The 21,199-nt window shown below is 43.1% G+C and overlaps 2 protein-coding genes across 6 annotated transcripts in view; one reads left to right on the forward strand and one right to left on the reverse strand.

The window, feature by feature from the left end:
- Window positions 1-309: 309 nt before the first annotated feature.
- On the reverse strand, window positions 310-4,768 carry qtrt1 (queuine tRNA-ribosyltransferase 1). The gene is made up of 9 exons (XM_035179957.1): window positions 4,280-4,768; window positions 4,079-4,147; window positions 3,829-3,967; window positions 3,522-3,716; window positions 2,664-2,802; window positions 2,485-2,560; window positions 2,274-2,383; window positions 1,769-1,853; window positions 310-649 (listed from the first exon to the last, which is right to left on the reverse strand). Exons 1-9 carry the CDS (start codon window positions 4,565-4,567, stop codon window positions 497-499), a joined length of 1,254 nt encoding a protein of 417 aa, XP_035035848.1. The 5' UTR covers window positions 4,568-4,768; the 3' UTR covers window positions 310-496.
- Window positions 4,769-4,791: 23 nt separating this feature from the next.
- Window positions 4,792-21,199, forward strand: part of dnm2a (dynamin 2a) — a 28,673-nt gene continuing 12,265 nt past the window's right edge. For 2 of the 5 annotated variants that reach the window (XM_047343730.1, XM_047343731.1), the window contains exons 1-14: window positions 4,793-5,268; window positions 11,257-11,330; window positions 11,541-11,690; window positions 12,393-12,596; window positions 12,819-12,917; window positions 13,915-14,075; window positions 14,185-14,327; window positions 14,985-15,120; window positions 15,229-15,296; window positions 15,987-16,125; window positions 18,138-18,224; window positions 18,501-18,571; window positions 19,364-19,417; window positions 20,192-20,243. In XM_047343730.1, coding sequence (XP_047199686.1) covers window positions 5,108-5,268; window positions 11,257-11,330; window positions 11,541-11,690; window positions 12,393-12,596; window positions 12,819-12,917; window positions 13,915-14,075; window positions 14,185-14,327; window positions 14,985-15,120; window positions 15,229-15,296; window positions 15,987-16,125; window positions 18,138-18,224; window positions 18,501-18,571; window positions 19,364-19,417; window positions 20,192-20,243 — 1,599 coding nt within the window. In that variant the 5' untranslated portion in view covers window positions 4,793-5,107. Of the gene's footprint in view, window positions 5,269-11,256; window positions 11,331-11,540; window positions 11,691-12,392; window positions 12,597-12,818; window positions 12,918-13,914; window positions 14,076-14,184; window positions 14,328-14,984; window positions 15,121-15,228; window positions 15,297-15,986; window positions 16,126-18,137; window positions 18,225-18,500; window positions 18,572-19,363; window positions 19,418-20,191; window positions 20,244-21,199 lie in introns of all 5 variants that reach the window. The other 3 variants (XM_047343732.1, XM_047343733.1, XM_047343734.1) reach the window with 3 other exon arrangements.

Below are 21,199 nucleotides of genomic sequence, written 5' to 3' on the forward strand. Positions count from 1 at the left end.
TCAGTGTGTAAAAGAGCACCTATGCATTTATTGATCATGTGCATTTAGAGAGAATGAACTACTTCTGTAATTCGCTCAGCCACAAAAAAAAAAAAAACATAATACAAAAGAGGGTTGACAGGCAGGCAAAACATGTAATTTCAAGTGGGCGGGCCTTGCTTTGTAGCCATGGTAACAACAAAAACTGTTGGAGCATATCAGAGGAGATAGTTTGTGTTTCTCAAACCTCATTTAGACCCCATACAGTGTCACATTTTCATAATGTGTACTCTGAGGACAATCTGTGGGGCTACATGAAGACGCTTGTCGTGAAAGTCAATCAGGCTTTTATTCCGTCAGATCACAAGCAATTTTCCTCACTGCCAACAAAGCAGCTGAGCTGGCACAAAGAATAAACAATGAGTAGAAAACAGTCATCCATAAAAAATGTAATTTAAAATATGTACAATCTTCCAGTCTCTGTTTGACATTTATCTCCATTTAGAGTACGGTGGTTTTATTCCAGCGTAACATTGACGGAGGCGAGAGCGTCCACAGCCCAGCCAGGGTACTGGTCAGGAGACGGAAACAGTCGCCTCATGAACGTCCGTATGAAGTCGGGGAAGCGGCCCTCCACGATGCTCTGTCTCACAGAGCGCATCAGGTTGAGCTGCAAAGAGAAATATTTGAGGACACGTCATTATTGAGCCATGTACGGGTCAGCAACAGGTCCTGACAGCATCATGTTCTGATGCCACTTTGTAGGACGGGAACATTTTAGGGTGACGTAACTTTGAATAAAAGTAGAATGACAGCCCAACAGGACAACAAGGAGATCCCCAAAGTCACCCTGCCAGAGCAGTTTCAATGAGAAAACAGATGGGTACTTTGTATTTTGGAACCAATCTGTCACAAGATGAGATTTGTTTTGATAATTTCAGAGCAGCAAAGCGCATCTGTGCCGTTTCTGTGGCGCACAGAGAGCACTGAGTGATTTAATTGCCGTGAATGAGGAAAAGACAGAGAAATAAGTCTTGGAAACACATTATGAAGCACATTTGGTTGCTATGTGGGACACAAAGGAACCCTAATGAACTGATGAAACACACTTAATGCAGTAGGTGCAGTGTATTTCAGATACATCAGCTGTTTTAACACAAATAAGGAAAACTTTAAAGAACAATACAGTGCTAATTTGAAGTAAATTAATAAAAAATATAAAAGTAGAACAATATTTAAAAAAGTTTCAGACTTTAAATTCCCTATTTTAAATGCTTAAAACTGTTGAAATGCATAGGAAAGGGAAAGTGATCCAACATTTAAAAAATATATATATATTTTCCTCTGCACAAGAAGCATCAAACCGGCCTCACTAAACCGAGATCGCAGATGACTAATAATCGAGAATTTTTGATTTGCATAAAGCTGGAGAGGGTTACAAATTTGTTTTCAAAGAGTTTAAATATTCATCAGTTCAAAGTTTAATAAATGCTCTAAAAATGATTACTGTGGCTGCTCTGCCTGGAAGTGGGCGTCCAGCGGAGAGGAGTCCAAGAACACAAAGCAGGACGATAAGTGAGGTTAGAATGAAGCACAGTGTAACAGGCTTAAAATAACCATTGGAGCTGGTTAACAACTCTGTTCATGAGACTGGTGTCTGTGGCGGGGACTTCACGGAGGGAAACTATTTTGTTCCAGTTAGATTTAGAGGGGAAAGGATTTTTTTTTTTTCCCCATTGGAGTCATGCAGTGATATTAACTTTTCTGCTAAAATACACAGAGCACTTACCTGGTAGGCAATGTTATGAATGGTGATGTGATGCATGGCTGCAGTGTCACTCTTAAACAGAGCATGCAGGTAAGCTCGAGTATGTCTGAAACAGAAAACAGGTACATCATTTACACCTTTCATCGAGTGATCATCGTGAAATCATTGAACCACATATTCAGAGCACCCTTCTCTCACAACACTCTTTATGAGTTGACATAACATTTTCAGCCATGTGAGATCAAAGTTATTATTCAAAGTATTAATAAACCATACATTTATAAACAAATTATGAGATTGAATTATAGACTATGGTCATCTTAAATCACCAAAGCATCTCTTGTTTAGAAGTAATTCAGTTTTGGTCAAGCAAATCTAAATTAAGTCATCTTAGGTACTACGGTGCTTTATAAACATCTAATTCTGAGAATGTTTCGAAAAACCGAAGAGGAGCAACCTACAAGACGCATCGTGTGAGCCAAAGCTTCACTCCGACACAATGAGCTGCTGCTTGTTCTCAGCTTACCTCTTGCAGGTGGGACACTGGCAGTCTGGGTCTATGGGCTGGAAGTCCTTAGCATACTGCTTATGTTTTACCTGGAGAGATCCCCAAGGCACCAAGGCAGAGCCGAACCTCTGCGGGAAAGAGACACACTTGTCTGAAACACAGCTCTCGATATGGAATTATAGCTGCTATGTGACATGAGTGAATAATGACTGAGGCGAAGGGAGCTTACTGCAGTGCGGGTGGGGAAAACGCAGTCGAACATATCACATCCCAGAGCGACACACACAACCAAGTCCACAGCATACCTGCAGCATGTGGGTAACGCAAGTTCTTATGTCAATAAACAACATCAGAAACAATAAAAACACAGTTATCATGAGGAATCTTACAGCACAGTGGCAAACGTACCCCACACCCATGAGGTATCGAGGCTTTTCTCGTGGCAGGTGGTCAGTGCTCAGCGTGACCATGCGCCAGAAGTCATCCTTCTCCTCTCCTCCGCTCAGACCTCCGATGGCAAAACCAGGAACATCACGTTGAGTCATTTCTAAAAGGAAGAAGATAATAATGTCTTAAGTACAAGTTTGAGCCAATATCATCAGTGTCTGACAAGCCCATTACATTTTCCTGAAATTTTGTAGAGGGGCTGTATGTGAGAACGAGTCAGTTGCTCCGGACACTTTCCGACCAGCTCCTGTGTAAAATGCTCAGTTTGAGTGAGCCCATGTGAAAATACAGTAGGAGAAAATTTTGAAAAATTCACAGTGAAGCGAGTTGATGACGTTTCTGACATGTGACGGATGCGGAACCAGAATAATACAAATATCTCAGGATGAAAAAGACATTGACATTGTGCTTTCTGCAGCCGAATGTATGGGTTATGTCCTGTCTCTTCAATGCTCTAATCAAGTGCCACCCCTCGCCTGAATGTTCCGGAAATGTTCCCCTGTTGTGATTATTGTTTAGACAATAATCATGCCTCTGACAGTAACTATTTTTGTATTACTTGATTCCACTTCACGTCCTGACACTTTGAACAAGGTTTTTACAATCCAAGCTGCTGACCAGCTGTGGCTAAACGTGTCATGTCAAATTTGTAGTTAATGTTGCTATGTTACAAGCTATTTTAAAAAACTGTACTTTAAAGACATTTAAATATGTTTGAAGCTATATCCAGATATGATCCACCTATCCAGGATGCGTGTCGATACCAGAGGTAGGTGATCAGAAGTGGAAAAAGGATCACTGCAGTGCAGGATGTTTTACCATCTAGACAAGCTTTGCGCAGCTCTACGTTCAGCCCTCCCTGTATGATGGCAAACAGGTTCTGTTTATCTGGATTCTTATTAGCTGCTATGCATCGGTCCAGCCAGCGAATGGATCTGTGCATGGCCTCCTCCACCCGCGGTCCCGTCACTGTACTGCTGACCACGTCGTCCAGCTGCATCATGATGTCTGACCCTGGAAAACAAACACAGAGACAGATGGAGAGACTGACTGTTAGCTGCTGGGAAACAGAGGGAAAGATTTTATCACTCAACACTGTTAACAAGTTATGTTACTCTGTACGGACCCAGACTGTTCTGTATGCTGATGGACTTCTCAGGACTGAGGAGGATCTCTTTGCCGTCGTAGGGGGACTTGAACTTGACTCCTTCCTCTGTGACCTCTGAGAGTTCAACAAGCGACACCATCTGGAAGCCTCCACTGTCCTGTAAGAGGAGGGGGAAAGCAACACAGGATTAAAGCACAACAGTATCCCTTTTACCTGTGTGTTCAACTCTTTATCATCTGTGGTTGATTTATTTAGGAAAGACGCTCACAGTTAACAGATTTCTGTCCCAGTTCATGAACCCATGTAAACCATTGGCTTTCTCGATCAAATCAGGCCCCTGTGTGCAGAAGAGATGGAAGAAAAACATGTTTAGTAAAGAAAGTTGGTATAAACTGGTGCAGCCATGAATAAAAGACAACAACTCATAATAAATTCGACAGCTTATTATTGTTGTTATGGTGAAACCTACCGGTCTCATGCCCAGGTGATACGTGTTCCCAAGACAGATCCGGCATCCCAGACCGTCCAGCTGATCCACGGTGATTCCCTTCAGAGTCCCCTGGGTCCCGACAGGCATGAACACCGGGGTGCTGACGGCGCTGTGCGGCAGTATGAGCTCGCAGGCTCTGGCTTTAGTCACCGAGCACTCCGCGACGATCCGCAGAGTGAGCGGAGAGGCCGCGGACAGCGCTTTCTTCGCGGACATCTGCTTTTCTGAAGCGGTCGCTGCAGCTCCACGCTCCACGGTCGCGGCCATATTGCTGCGGGCACGTGACGCGGGGCCGCCGCCGGTTGACAGCCGTGCTGACCAATCCGGAATCAGCAATTTTGATCACAGTGCGGCGCACGCCTTTTAGTAAGCCAATCAGAAGGCTTGTTTAATGAGAGGCAAGAAAATTAGCCAATGAGCTGGATGTTTTCGCAGACAAGAGGCGGGACTACACTCACCGGCTTCCATCGGATGTCGTCTCCTTCTGACCGGATGGTGTTTGTGTGGAGGAAGTTTTGTTTTGCGACTTTTCCGTCCGTCTCGGCTGACTGGCCGTTAGCGCAGTTCAAACAAGAGCACGAAATGATTCTAGGGTGAACCGTGTTACCGCCGAGGACCCAACTGTTCGAGAGGGAGGAAGAGCCCGAGCCGTTGGGAGGCGGCGGAACTGAAGAGAGTAACCCGAGAGCTCAGTGCGGCTAAGCTAACGTTACCTCAGCGAGTTAGCGCGGCTAGCGTTAGCCTCTGGTCTGCCTTTGGTCTGGTGTTTGAAGTGGAGGGGGACTCTCTCTTTGAGCTAACGACGCCATGGGGAACCGGGGCATGGAAGACCTGATTCCCCTCATCAACAAGCTCCAGGACGCGTTCAGCTCCATTGGCCAGAGCTGCAATTTAGACCTTCCCCAGATCGCGGTGGTCGGCGGACAGAGCGCCGGGAAAAGCTCTGTCCTGGAAAATTTCGTCGGCAGGTGAGTTACGCTAATGGAGTAAAAGCTCTGCAATTATCTCTCGGTGTGTTTAGTTCTCTCGGTGTGTTGTTCTCAACGTGTTTCTGAACGAGCAGCTGGTACGAAAGATGAGGAAATGTCAAATGCCACAAAGCTAAACTTGCGTTATTTATCCGAAATCAGTACGTAACGTCAATGTCAATTTACGCACTTGTCGTAAAGCTGCCTTGGTGGTTACAGGTTAAACAACCTGACGTAGGTAGATACGCCCTTTACGTGGCACAGCAGTGAACCATAATACAATTGAGGACATATTTTGTATGAGGTTTCGTTTTGACTTCAAACGGTAAAAAAGTTAAATATTTGTGAATGATAATAGTAGAAATGGACTCTACCCTTTCCCCAAAGTGACTGATCACTGTTATCGCTTTACATTATTACCATTAACACTGTGACTATATAATCTATTGCTCACCTCATTTCACCCACTCACTTTGACCATGACAAACTAACTAACTTTATTAGAATGACACCAAATAAGATTCGTGCACATTGTCATACTTTTATTTTTATTAAATCACCACACAGATTATCTTGTTTTGCCATCGGACAATTTGTTTTATGCCTTTTGTTCTGAATGGAAACTTTATCCTTTTGCTCTATTTATAATTCCAGGCCACACCCAGAAAGCCCTCCAGCATTTATATACACCAGTAATTGTTATTTGCTCTACGTTGACTCACATGAGATTTTCGTTGTTTGATCAGCATGCTTAATGTTGTGCATGTGGGAGTACAAATTTGTTATGTAAAGCGTTGGAAGCGGAGCGAGTCACCGTCTTTCTTTCAGGTGGAGTTTTGCAGCCGAGTGTAGTTCCAGTGCACTTTATGTAATGCACCGCCTCAAAGCACACAGTCGCTCGTAAAGTGTAAAGTTCACATCTGTAGCAGACACCACTTCCTTAATCGGCTTCCTTTTTTTGCTCTGTTGTTGCTTTTTTTTTTTCTTTTTTCTTTTTAGAAATTACGGAAACACCTCTCTCTTGTGTCTGTGGTGTGAAGGTTAAGCGACAGTGCTCCTCAACAGGCTGGTCCTGTTGCCTTCTCCCACATCAGCAGTGAATGAGATCACCCTGCAGATAAAGAAACAAAACAAACTCGCTCTAAAGGAGCTTGTTTAGCAGGATTCCACCCCATTGAGAGACACTCTGTGTGTGTGTGTGTGGGTGTGTGTGTGTGTAACCCAACCCACAGAGGGTCGAACAATTTTCATACAGGCCAGCCGGTAGAGAAGAGGAAGTACATTGGCGGTTAAGACGGCGTGCAGACAGGCCTTTCGTTATAAACACACAGGCTAGAGCATGTCATAACTGTTGTTAGGCATGAACACACACACACACACACACACACACACACACACACACACACACACACACACACACACACACACACACACACACACACACACACACACACACACACACACACACACGCACACACACACACAGATTAGACTTCCACTTAATGCACATTAATTCAGATGAGTGGGACTTTGCACTGTGAGAGCACTTGACATATCAACTGTAATTACCATGAAGCATTTCATGGTGACCTGTTTTACTGCTTGTGCTAGCCTTTCGCTTCCTCATCCATTTGCTGAAAAGTTGCACAAACACTGTGGCATGACAACACATGAGTAATGTGAGTAGCACATCTAAGTGTTCACCTTTTTTTTTTTACCAACACAATACGAAGTAGAGCAGGCTCTCTGTATGCCCATTGTCGCTGGCAAGTGAACTTGAGGGCCGTTAAGGTGCTACAGTAGAAGTCAAATAGCTTTAAGGTCAAGTCTTACTTCAACCTGGAAGGACTTGGGAGTTGCTGCATATCGCTATAGCAGCAGTGGCATTCTTGTAGAGGTGACTAATTGTTGATCTAAGGGTTTGTTTGAGCTCAGGAGTTGCAAACACCCAAAGCATGTTATCTCACACTGACTTTAGTGCTGTAGGATAATTGATTTGCAAATTCTATGTGGTGACAACAGACGTCAACCAGGAGCACTGAGCTACTGTCAGTAATGGTTGCTCTATGGTTTCCCTTGTGTGTGTTTTTTTTCTTTCTTTCCTATTAGTTGATTTATGTAAGAGGTTGGTTTCATCGCTGTGTCCCCAGGCATGAAAATAACCTGTCTTTTCCTTTATGTGGCACCAATGACACTAGAAACAGAGCCACTTTGCACAGGAAGAGACACATTTCAGACCTTGGACTGTACGATACAAAGAGATAAAATGCTTCTCCTTTTCCGTCTCCTGTCTGAAGTCCACGCTGATGTCATGATCTGATGGGGACCTGCTTCACTCTCTTTTAGGAAATAGTCTGATTTTTATAATCTGTTTGCTCATCACCATGTATCACATTGAGTTTCAGTTTTAATGTCCTCCCTGTGATGGAGTGAAAGCAGGGGTAGTCGACCATTCTTGCTGTGTGGTTACTGTCTCTGTTGTGTCACAGTCCTGACTTTTTGTGCTGGCATGTCGATGGAATTGAGATTACTTGCTGTTTGTTACTGGATACCAACACACAGTTGCAAGCTGGTCTGATCATCAGCTCTTATCACCACAAACTCTCTTGACATCTTCATCAGGTTCTTCCACGTGTGTGTGTGACACCGCTTTCTCACCGGGAGATATTTGTTTTCTTTTTGTTTTTTCATTTTTCCGTCTGTCCCGTGTTGGAAGCAACATCAACCCCTCCACTCACTTGCGGTGAATGCAGCGGGGGATCCCCTGCTGTCTTCACACATCGACATCTCCAGCATTTCAATGGACATTATAGTAGGAGGGTGTCTCACTCAGGCATTTCCGTGTCCGTCATGGATTCAACTGTCAAAGGTTAAATCCATGTTTAGCTTAATTATTAACTCACAGTTAAGAAATTATTATCAGGCCCATGTCTCCATGATAACTGTGCTGTGTTGTGATGTCATTGTCCCAGAGGAGAGACGTCATATCTTGCTCTGCAAGCTGGCCTGGGTGGAGGTTTTTATCTGATCTGTAGCCCATACAGTACTGAGGAATTAGGACTTTTTAAAGTGTGAGAACAAACTTGTCATAAGTTTAAAGATAATAGTTTAAAACCGTATGTGCGTACAAAATGTCTTGGTATAATTACCTCTCGTAGCAGCATACTTTGTTCTGTATGGGCAACATAGATATATGAAGGAAATTGAACAGAAATGTGTTCACGTCTGGATGTGTGTGCAGCACCATGGACATCCCTGTGAGCAAGAACTACAAACATCTGATGGCAGAGAGCGAAGGGATTTTCCAATAAGCAGTTGGATCTGAGAGGCTTTGCTGCAGGGTGATGCCTCTTGGTACCCACAGTTTCAGACTAAGGTGCTGGAATCATGCGGGTAGCCATAATTATATGTTGGTTGCTGCACCATTGAGCCACGGGATATGTCACACCTAACCACAAACAAATTTTTGTGTTGTACAACCTCCTGTGAGAGCACACAATAACCTCAGAGGTTCACACACTGGTTTCCATGTTTGAAAAACCTCTGTCAGGCCTCTATAGATTCAAGGAGGATCAGCTATGGGCTAGGGCTCCTCAGAGTTGCTCTTCCTGTTCGTAATAGACAGAGGCTGTTGAGACAGACAGGCAGGGGGAGGGGAGTTGGCTCTCTTGTTCACTCCCTGCTCTACTCTCTCTTCCTTTTGCTTTCTCTTGTGTTGGATGGAGGGAGGCTCACAGACTGATGCTCTTTGCTCGGCCATCCATAATGCATGAAACGATACACAATCTGCTCAGCCTCGTCTATCATTTACAGCGCATCAATAATGGAATCCTGGCCTCTTGCTTCTTTTCAATATGCCATTGCTATTGATCCAATTCAGTCTATGAAGATCGACAGGTTCAACTCTGTCTTTTTTAACAATTTCTTGTTTTTTTTTATATATGAAACCTTTGTGGGCCCTAAATTGCTGTGAATCTGTGACTAGTCGTGTTTTCCAGTGAGTCACCTGTAACTGGAGAGATGCATTAATACATTAGTTTTTTTTTTGAAGAGGCCATCCTCGCTCTGATCTCTGAGCAGCATCTTACCAAATCTAGTCTAACTACTCTCTCCCTTCCCTCACCCTATAGTGGCTTTGTTTTTGCCTGCATGCTCCACACTATGTGCATGACACAGCAGCGGCCCTGAACCATAGACCTGTGGATTTTTGCTGATGCAAGAAACATCCAGAATTTTCCCCACTGTTTCCCCACAGGACCTCAAACAGCAGGCAGTATGTTAGTACGGCAGCACCGCTTTTTTCTCTTGTCCTATGGCACCACCATAGTCTCCTCTGGCCTGTAGGTCTGGAGGTTGGGAAGAAAAAGAGAATGTGGGCTAGTGACATGCTCAGCCCTGCTAAGATTGTTCTGGGACTGTGGCTGCTGATTACCACCAGATGTAGCATTTTTGCAGAGCAGCAAAGGGGCTGTCTGAAATGGGAGGGGATTGCCGATGACTGGGTGGAGGAGTCAGCCCTCAGGGAACTCGCTTCTAAGAACTGACTAAGCAACTTTGAGCATGTGGTGAAAAATTCCTCAGGTGCCATGTCACTATAGGACCAACAAACAAACCAGTTGTGATTCCAGTTGGTTCCTGTAGGCTGCTGTGTCAGTAATGCTCTGTTGCACCAATACCATTTGTCGTTGCTTGTTTACCCACTTTTCCTGCTGTCATAATAATAATTATACAAAACATCTTGTTCAGAGGCATGATTCAAGTATGTAGTCAAGATTGTGAGACTAACAAAAAGGTGTCAAGGCTGAGCCCTGTGTGTATCGTGGTTAAGTAATTATTATGGGCGATATCTCCTGTATAGATACAGCCTAGGTTAACAAAGTGGCTAGCCTAAACCATGAGCCTCGCCGGTACTTTAAATACACAGCAAATCAAGCAGATTAATTGTTTCACATGAAGCAAAATCATCCATTGAAAAATAACCCACCACAAAATCATTCCAAACATGCAGCAAATCCACCCTAAAAGAGTTAAATGAATCTTTACTAGGTCATTCAGCTGTTAATCCAAAAATGTATGCATATCCCAGTTAAATCACAGGTTGGATAATCTCCGATGTTTATACTGATTAGCAAAAATCATCATTATATTATTATTAGCATTGAGGGTCGCTGTTGCCTGTCATTTGATGACGGGTCTTAATTAAATCTGGCTCTTTGCAGGACACTGTCAGGGTTTGTCAGAGATTTTTCTCCAAACTAAACTTTTGTTCACATCGTATCAATTATTTAAGCTTATAGACTTTATATTTTTTCAGTCATGACCTTCAGTATTTGGATCAAGAAGCTCTTAAAATTATATGACGTGTGTGATAATCTAGTCTGTGCTGTGTCAAACACACGGTGCATTTATGCAACATAAATTTACAATGGGATTGAACTCTGAATCAACAGATACCCAATATTAAAATACTCAATATTGGACCCAACTGTGGTTTAGAAAGGGGAGGTGGGGAATCAAAGTCCTGGGTAAATCATTGTGATGACCGTCTGTTTCAGCATTAAGGAGAGACTTGTTCAAGTTCAATAATTAAAAGTGAACTGAAGTGTTAATTATGGTAGATGTTACATGTGTGAATTCTATCTTGGGGGGATTTATCCCATAACAGCATGAGTGGGTGTTTCTGAATTGATCGTCAAAGCTCTAATGATGAGAGAAAATGACTCTGTCAGATTTGATTTGTTGTGAGACAAGTTGGAGGCGTGAAATTCCCCTCTGCCCATTAATTTACCAGAGGGCACGCTGTGAAGAAATGGACATTGAGTGTAATGAATAATTGACCATTCTCTCCATCTTTTTTTTTCTCTGTCTTTTTGTCTTTTTTTTTTTTTAACATGCCCTAACTTTGTTTAGATTTCTGTTCTTTTATCCTTTTCACTTCCAACAATTGTGATGTTAATTTTTCTTCCTCTGTCAATATCTCTCTCTTAGGGACTTTCTTCCACGTGGATCAGGCATCGTTACACGCAGACCTCTTATTTTGCAGCTGGTCAACAATAAAGCAGGTGAGTGTGTCCGTCCTGTTCACAGCCGCTTCCCTGTCTCCTTTCATCACTGCCCTGTATATGCCCTCTCTTTCACAGCGCCTCAAGCCAGGCAGCCTTCCTGCTATTTGCCACCGTCCTCTCTTTAATTTAATATTCTCTTTTTCTCTCCCTTTCCTCACCTCCCCCCACCCTCCATTCCTGTGTGTCACTCTGTCCCTGTTTGTGTAGAATATGCTGAATTTCTGCACTGCAAAGGGAAGAAGTTTGTGGATTTCGATGAAGTGCGGTCGGAAATTGAGGCGGAGACTGAAAGGATAACAGGGTCCAACAAAGGCATCTCTACCATCCCAATTAACCTGAGAGTCTACTCCCCAAACGGTAATGACCACAGGTCTTATTCTAAAGCACATCACATCACGTTGACATGTTGGCCTATTCAAAGTCATTGTTCATGATGTATGTTGAGATTTATCATGTTACAATATACAGCAAATACTCTTTATACTGCAGGTATATATTCCTATAATATTACTCATAGTGGTAAAAGGTTTGTATCAAATCAGAATGGTCCATTTAGACTTAGTTTCACAACAACAAAGGTCTGCCTGCTCAAGTGACTTGTTCAAAAGATGAAAGCTTCTCCTCCCACTACAGACGCCTATTAATGCTGTAAACGGAGCCTGATAGTGTAGAAGTCTGTCAATGTTTTTATGACTGAGAAGGAAAATGAATTTCACAGGTTGATAAAAAACACAGGACTCTGTTTAACTCAAGCTGCCATTCAAAAGAACAAACAAAAAAGACTATGAATAGGCTGTGTTTGGCCTCTCATTGAGAACGCTCTTGATTTATCAAACATTTATTTGTCCCACATCCACCATTATCTGAGCTTCCATTCAAATGCTGTATCAAGTTAATGATGTGTCAAATTTCAATGGCTAAATGACAATAAAAGGCTTTGTAGGAAAATGGAAACACATTACTTGAATGACTGATATACTGTATTCTTTAGTTTGGGAAATGAAGAAACATCTTACTTGCATTTCTAAATGTTGTTACTCTTTTCTCTACATGGTTTAGTGCTCAACTTGACCCTGATCGATCTTCCGGGAATGACTAAGGTTGCCGTCGGTGACCAGCCCGTAGACATTGAGCATCAGATCAGGGATATGTTGATGCAGTTCATCACCAAGGAGAGTTGTTTGATCCTGGCTGTCACCCCAGCCAACACTGACCTGGCCAACTCGGACGCTCTAAAGATTTCCAAGGAGGTGGACCCACAGGGTAAGTGTGTAGCGTATTCGTAGTTAAGGGGTCAGAGAGCAGGACCACAAACACAACAACACTGTAACATCTTTTCAATAATGCTATCCAATGAAACTGAAAAGATACATGAAGCATTGCATCTTATTATGTAAATTCCCTCTCATTTGTTGCTATTGTTATTTGGTTAGAGCCTGACCGATTTATCTGAAGTCACATTTTTACTGTTTATACTTTCTGCAGGTATGCGCACTATTGGTGTGCTAACAAAACTGGACCTGATGGATGAAGGGACAGATGCAAAGGACATCCTTGAAAATAAACTGCTGCCACTGCGTCGAGGTGAGGATCGTGCACACACCCACACACAGACACACTCAGGGATTAAAACACTCCATCGACGGGCGGGGTGCGTGTGACACCGTGAGCCCGGCAGCTGTATAAAACTGTGTGTTCTAGAATGTAGACTATTTGAAAAGTAAACAAGACAATTAATGACCCAAACACAAATAATGGTGTTGGTTAAGGGCATGTACACACACGCTTTTTTCTCAGCCACCTCTGCCTATGACCTGCTTGCCTGTCAGCCACTCCAGGGCTGTTCTGTGACTTTGTGCTTGACAAAAGTGAGCATGAAAGAGAACTATATAATACGTTTGAACAACAACAATGGGAAACTGTGTTTTATAAACTGCAGCTTGGGGGGAAAAAAAGTCATACGTGTGATCATGGCTCATATGTGCATTCATAGAATGACGCTTGTGCAGCCACCTCTGTAGGGACCAGTCCTGACAATATATGTGCATGATGACACTCTTTACAAGTGCAATTAACTTTAAAACAAGAGTATGATCATCTTGTTACTCAGTCAAGGTTTAGTTACATCTCTGAACCAATGCAAGTAAGCAATGCAATCACTATTGATTAAATATTGAATAGAAAATGTTGGCCAATATGGATGCACATATCTCAGTAAATATCATTAATCATTAATTATTTGACAAGCTTTTGTACAAATAGTATTTTATATTTGAAAATGTATAAAAGGCTATCTTGGTGAGCCATTGACTGGGTGTGATGCGGCTGATAAAATACATTTTAGTATTGTCATTGGTAACTAGTACCAATTACCAGGCAGCACAGCCAAAGCTCAGTGTTATACTTTTTATGTCTTTTTAAATGTTTGCAAAATGTTTCAAAGGGGCAAGGACTGTTGTGGAAGTACTGAGGTGTCAGATGTTTCAGACGAGAGTGACTTTATTTTCTTTTGCTTTAATACTTCCACATTTGCAGGCTATACCGCTGACTCTAGAGTGACTATTTGTGTTGCTGTGTGCAGGCTATATCGGTGTGGTGAACCGCAGTCAGAAAGACATTGATGGGAAGAAGGACATTCGTGCGGCTCTGGCTGCAGAGAGGAAGTTCTTCCTGTCCCACCCTGGCTACAGACATATAGCAGAGCGCATGGGCACGCCACATCTACAAAAGATGCTCAACCAGGTTCACTATCAACTATCTGTTTTTATTTAATTTTCAATCATAAAGTATGAAATTCCTGCGAACCGTGTCATTAATTCTCTGAAATAATATTACTTCCTTTTCTCTCTAGCAATTGACCAACCACATCAGAGACACCCTTCCTGGTCTGCGCAGTAAGCTGCAGAGTCAGGTCCTCTCCCTGGAGAAGGAGGTGGAGGAGTACAAGAACTTCCGTCCTGATGACCCGACACGCAAGACCAAGGCCTTGTTGCAGTGAGTGAATCACTCCTCATAAATCCTCATAAAAATGCAGTTTATGTGAACATTTTACAGTCAAAAGCTTGTTAGTGAAGTACAATGCTGCAGCAACATTGGATAACTACTGCACAGGGCAACTGAGTGAGAGAAGTTTGGACTCTGAGTCTTTACAGTGTAGAATAATGTTGAATAATTGTGTGCTGTATTTCACTGTGTAGTATATTTTGTATGGTATGGTCTAGACCTGCTCTAAATAAGAAAATTGACTTAAGTGTCTTTATTGTGTGTGTAGAAGTAATGTTAACATTAATGGCGTCGAAAGCATGCTGATTAGATTTGATTAATATATGATTATAACAATATATACAATTAAAAATTTGAAAGTAAGTTGGGAAATTACAAGATAAATGGATAAAACTGAGCTGAGCTGTCTCAGACATCACAAAATTCGTTTCAGAGTGTAGGGACATGCTGCCAAGATAAGATCAGTTACTTTAAAATGACGACCTCAAATTAACATTAATATTTTACCACTCGTGTCAGACATCACTGTACAAATGAAGCTGAAATAATAAAGAATATCTTTTTTTTGCAGTGGATTTTCAGGGAGGCTGTAGCTGAGAGTAGATTCTTCCCAACGGCCTCATGCCTTTTGTGCTTCTCCCTTATCAGGATGGTGCAGCAGTTTGGTGTGGACTTCGAGAAGTGCATTGAAGGCTCTGGGGACCAGGTGGACACCAATGAGCTTTCGGGCGGCGCCAAGATCAACCGCCTCTTCCACGAACGCTTCCCATTTGAACTCGTCAAGGTTAATGTCGAGCATTATTGATATAGTGTTTTGGATGTAGGTGTCTTCACACAGGTTAAAACTTTGTTAAATGTTATTATTTGCCTTTTTTTTCTCGCTGTTCTTCAGATTGTGTTTGATGAGAAGGAGCTGAGGCGAGAAATCAGTCACGCAATCAAGAATGTCCATGGTGTCAGGCAAGTGGAGCGGAGACAAAAAAACCCCACCTGTCTTCCACAGGAGACACACACAGAGCTCAATAGATGCCTGTATTCTGTTATGACATGAATTACTCCTCTACCCAGCTTCTTTGCCTCTCCCCCATCAAAGCTTTTATTGTACTATAATTCAAGAATTTTCATCAAAAGTTGCTGTCAGATTAAAAGCACCAATTCAGTGTGCTCTGCTGTATGTGAATATTTTCTCTGTCCTGCTCACTGTTCTTCCAATCCCCTTATCTCCTCGCCGCAACACCACCCACTCCTTTTCTGTTTCTGTCTGCTGAAGCATTTAATTATTATAGCATTTTGTGTTACATTTATCTGTGTCCACTGCGTTTTTTTTGTTGTCATGTGTTCCTCATTGATTCTGTTCTCTCAGCCATGTCTCATTTGTGACTGTGCGTTTAATTACTTTCACACCTGGCCATCTTTGGCACTTAATCTTTATTCCCCATGTTGTGGCTGTCATTATATTAATTTTCTTTCCCTTTGTGCATCACCTCAAATCTCTTTAGTCACCTGTTTGTCTTTTTGAGTAGCTAATCATCTGTATATCTGTTTTTTTATTTTCCTTTTGTTTGTTGTTGTTTTTTTTCTTTGGCCTACATGTCCATTAACTGTCCCATCTGTCTGCCGCTGTGCCTCTGTCTCTCTGTGAATCCTCAGAACGGGGCTGTTCACTCCAGACCTGGCGTTTGAGGCCATCGTGAAAAAGCAGATCGTTAAGCTGAAAACGCCCTGTCTCAAATGTATCGATCTGGTCATTCAAGAGCTCATCAACACATTCAGGCAGTGCACCAACAAGGTACTGCAGGTGTCCAGCATCTCCCGACCCAGCCAAGACATAGGGCAAGGGCAACCGCGGGTGCGGCAGAGGGTATCCTGACAGAGAACATTAGCTGGCTGCTGCTTGCGGCGTCTCTACTAATCACTTTAGTTCTACTGTTTTAAAGAAAGAAACGTTCTTTGCAGTTTGCCCTCAGCCCAGCCCAGCCCCGTGTGCCCTGTGTGCAGGCAGCGCTGTCGTGTTGTGGAGTGTTGTGACGGGTGACGTGTCGTCGTGGATATGAGATGTTTCGGGGGCTCAACCTGTCTGAGCATCTCTGGTCTCTTCTGGACAAGCTGCAGGTCTCACCGCTCAGTACATATAGCCAGCAACACATGAAGGGGTGCGGGTGTAAGCTATGATTTGGCCCAGGGTTGGAGGTGATGTCAACCTCTACTGTATTGAGCTTCAGAGGAAGTGGCTAATCATTGATGAGGATGTGAAAAACCTGTGGCTTGTCCCTCTCCGCTGCTTGATTTGTCTGTCAACAACTACAAATGACTAACTGAACAAAACCTTTTCTCTTTTTATTTCCTCTCTTCTTCCTGCCTCTCCTCTTTTTCTCTTTTCTTAATATCTACCTATCCTTCCCTGTCTCTCTCTCTCTCTCTCTACCACAAACGAATGCAATCTTACCCCATGACCCTTCAGAACGGGGCTCTTCACCCCTGACCTGGCTTTTGAGGCGATAGTCAAAAAGCAGATCCTCAAACTCAAAGAGCCCAGCCTCAAATGTGTGGACCTTGTGGTGTGCGAACTCACAGCACTCGTCATGAAGTGTGCCATTAAGGTAAATAGGGACACACCTTGTGGGACGATAGCATGGAAAGACGAGGGATCACTTTTCTCTCTAAATATTTATGTCATCCCCGTGAAATCAGACCCTTTACCACTACACTATCCATGCCCACCAGTTCAAATGTGTGTATCTTCCTGTCCCAAATCCTTTCCCACTTCTGGAAGTCTCCATACCATTCAGATTGAGCATCAACTTACACATCACGTCTGAAGTTTTGAGCACAACTTCATTGTTTGTTTTTTTACCAGTAAGCTCCCACATTGTGTTAGACATCAGCATCGATTCATTAAAGCATTTGTTTTTTTCTCACTTCCACATTGCATCCTCCCTCTGTCCCTGCCCCAACTCCCTCCTGCCCGCTCCGTCAGTCGGAACAAAGCGGCGCCTGGCTTTGCTCCCTCACTGACCCACATGTCTGCCTGGCATTCTGCTATCTGCTTTTTGCAAGGGAGTGATATGAGGGTGGTGGTGAGATGATACTAAAAGCCTGTCTGTGCTAGAAGTGGCCGCTTGAAGGAAGCGTTTCCATAGCAACAGTGCTCCGCTGTCATCTTGTGGACAGAGAAAGGAACTGCACACCATGAACCGAATAACTCAGCCACCGTCCCACCCTCGGCCTCACCTCATTCTTTCACTTCTCCCTTCTCCCTTCTCATCCAGTCTTCACAAAGCTGAAATACTACCAAAACCTATCTATTAGCCAGTGATGACATGGAAATGGACGTGGTTGGTTTCGAATACGATCTGATCATGTTTTGGTATTTAATGTAAAAAAAACATCATGATTCAGACATTGGCAAACTTGCACCTCTACCATATTGATTCTGTTTTTCCATGAAGTCATCCCTGGGTGATGGTATGTACCTTACCACCTTGTAGAACATACTATCACTTTGTATTTAAAGTGTGTGTGTGTGTGTGTGTGTGTGTGTGTGTGTGTGTGTGTGTGTGTGTGTGTGTGTGTGTGTGTGTGTGTGTGTGTGTGTGTGTGTGTGTGTGTGTGTGTGTGTGTGGCATTGAAATGTCACTTGACTATCTCTTTCCTTTTTCCTTTGTTCTTTACTTATTCTTACTTCTCACACCTGTTTCTCTTACTTCTTGGTAAGTGTCACTAAGCTCCAGCTCACATGTAAGTGTGTCTGTGCCAGTGTCTCGGTTTAGTTCTGCAGTTGTGCGTTGTGTTGCTTTTCAGCTCAATTCTTACCCCAGACTGAGAGAGGAGACGGAAAGGATCGTCACCACCCACGTCAGAGAACGAGAAGGGAAGACCAAAGACCAGGTGAGACGCTAGATAGAATATTGTTGAATGAACAGAAACCTTGGAGTAACATCACATCCTCAGCTTCACCACATTTGTAATTTGCAGCACTAATGACACCAGTTAGGTGAAAGATAATTGGTATGGCTATGTTTAAATTTTGCTTTAGACCTACTCTCTGTCATGGTTACTTTTGTTCAGGTCATAAGTGTGAAATATCAGATGTGAGACTTTCTCTAAGATGTTTGTTAATTGAGACCTCACCATCCTAATTGAGATTTTCTGCCTCTAATTAAGGTTCTGCTGCTGATTGACATTGAGCTGTCCTACATCAACACCAACCATGAGGACTTCATAGGCTTTGCGAAGTACGTCCCCCCCCTCCCATCTTTTCTTTCCCAACTTACTGCTTGTTGCCGTTGAGCCAAGCCTCAGCACCGGCACCTTGACCCCGATTAACTACATCGTTGTCTGAGGTGCACTTGTGATGACATAGATTTAGAAAGAAAAGCCCTTTAATCTTGTATCTGTCAGCGATCAATACATGTGGAACCCAGCTGCCATGTCAGAAATTTGACAGACTGATCACCACTGTACTGAATCAGAGTGTTGCTGATAATTAGCCACATTTTTTACGCTGCGGTGCATCAGTGGGATGTTTGCAAATTAGCGATCCAGCCACATCAGAGCATGTGTCTCCTTGTAGAAGAGATGGATCAAGGTTGCATTAGTTGCACACACCCCCACCCCTGCATGCTACAACACTACTTCCCCTCCAAACTCGATCAAGCATGCTAGATTGCTGGACAGATAAACTTCCTGTCTGCTGCAGGCTGTTTGACTGTCCCAACAGGGAATGTTTACTGTACCAATCAACAGACCAGTGCTAATGTTTACTGGAAACTCATTTGCACACTTGTTGTTATTTCGCCATACAGTTTCGTCCCTGTTTGAATTCAGTCGCAGTAGCATGTAGTTGAGTGGAGCTCCCCTGCTCTGCGTGGGTCTTGCCATTGACTGATTAAAAAAGCAAACCCCTCGTGTGTGTGTGTGTGCGTGTGTGTGTGAGGGTTTATGACCGAGCCGCTGCATGGCACGTGGATTGCTGTAATGTGAGGTAAGCCCAGGCTGTTTAACAGTTTTCATGACGTCACTTTCAGTCTTGACTACAGAAGGCTGGATGATGGTAGCCCCCCAGGGTACATCAACAACAGGTGGGCTGACAGAAATATTGTAGGGTTGTGTGTACAGTGTGTTTGAAAGAGACCGTTTGAGCCTCCGTATTGTCCAAATTCCCCTACAGTCCACTTGACCTTCATGTATGTGTGTTGTAGTTTATTCTGTCTACTAATGCGAGAAATGTCTGTCTCCATGTAGCGCGCATATCTCGAGAACAGTTCATCTTATTGAACCTCAGGAAGTGCAGTTTTTAGTTTGATGTGATTTGGACACGTGATACGTTCAATATTAATAAACATTGAATAAACCGGAGACCCACACTCTGTAGCAGTGGCGGCTGGGACTCGATCACGACAACGGGCACGTTCATGACAATGCCAAAGGCGACTGATTCTCCAGTTCGGAGTTCTGCATAGTCGAGCTTTACCGAACTTAGAACTTAATAAACAGGTGAACATCTTTGTGCAGCAGCTTCACGGTTCTGCAAACTCAGTCCAGCAGCATCTTTATTTGTCACGGCTCAATTACTGCAGGTCACTTTTACAGTTTCAGTAAGAAGGCTACAACCAGCATCACCACAGGCCAAGTAAACACTCCATTGCAAACAGGCATGTTCACAGAGGGCACTGCAATAGTAAAAACATGCAAAACCTTTTATTTTGCACTTATCTAAAACCAGACAGTGGATTTACAGACTAAAGACTATAAAATGTATAAACCATGACTAATGATAGTGAATATGTTACGCAGCCTTTGTGTGGTGTCATCAATATTTCTTGTCTTTTCTCTTCGTCTATGTGTAATGACAGTGCCCAGCAGAGGAACACAGCCACAAACAAGAAGAGGGCCATACCCAACCAGGTACATTTCATCACTCCGCTCTGGCCTTTTCACCAATCTCAGATTTAATCTCCCCTGACTGATGCCTCCCATTACCAGCCGATTAATCAACCATGTGAAAATAACTGACTCCAGCAGTGATTTAGCTCAAAGCCTTTAATCTGGCCTGACCTATCTGTTAACGATACTCCCCTGTACATTATTTAAACTGTTGACTGTACCAAGTCTTGTTTAGCTAATATTGTTAAAGTGAGTACTTTTCCTTTACTGTTGAATTCAGACTGACATTTAGATACATGTGTGTTCATATGTATTTGTAAGATCTTGAAACACAATTATAAAACTGCTGTTCGGCATCAGAGGTTGCAGTGCTAGTGGGGAGGGGGTGCTTTAGTGAACTTACAGGAGACCTCGCTTCTCTGCTTTTTCTGAAACAAGCATTTGTTTCCACGTCTATTATTAATGGCTGTTTGCATGTGATCCAGGCATGATGTTCTACAGCGAAGCAACAATTAATCACAGGACTATGTGGATTGTGTTGTTGCCTTCCCATTAACCCACAAGCCTCTTTTTGTATTGTAAATGTGCATGGACCCTGCACCTATCGACTGAGCTACAAATATGACATAACCAAATTGTGGTATACTTGAAATAATTCTAATAGCATGTAACTCTATTGCTCTCTCTCTCTCTCTCTCTCTCTCCCCCCCTCTTTTCTATTTATCTCCCTTCTGCCTCTTATCATCTGTCTTTCTCTGGTTGGCTTATGGATTTCCTGTTTCCTCCCTCAAACCTGCCATTCTTACCACCCTCCTATTTCCCCACCTTCTCTTTTTCTTCCAACCCTCCACCTGTCACCCTTTTCTCTCTCCATCTCCCCATTTCTAATCTGTCTATCATCTTTGCTTGCTTGCTCTCTCATTTCTTTTTGCTTTGATTTTATACTGCCCCTTCCCCTCCCCTTTGCTTGAATTCCC

Source organism: Hippoglossus stenolepis, chromosome 16 (genome assembly GCF_022539355.2).
Source record: "Hippoglossus stenolepis isolate QCI-W04-F060 chromosome 16, HSTE1.2, whole genome shotgun sequence".
NCBI lineage: Eukaryota > Metazoa > Chordata > Actinopteri > Pleuronectiformes > Pleuronectidae > Hippoglossus > Hippoglossus stenolepis.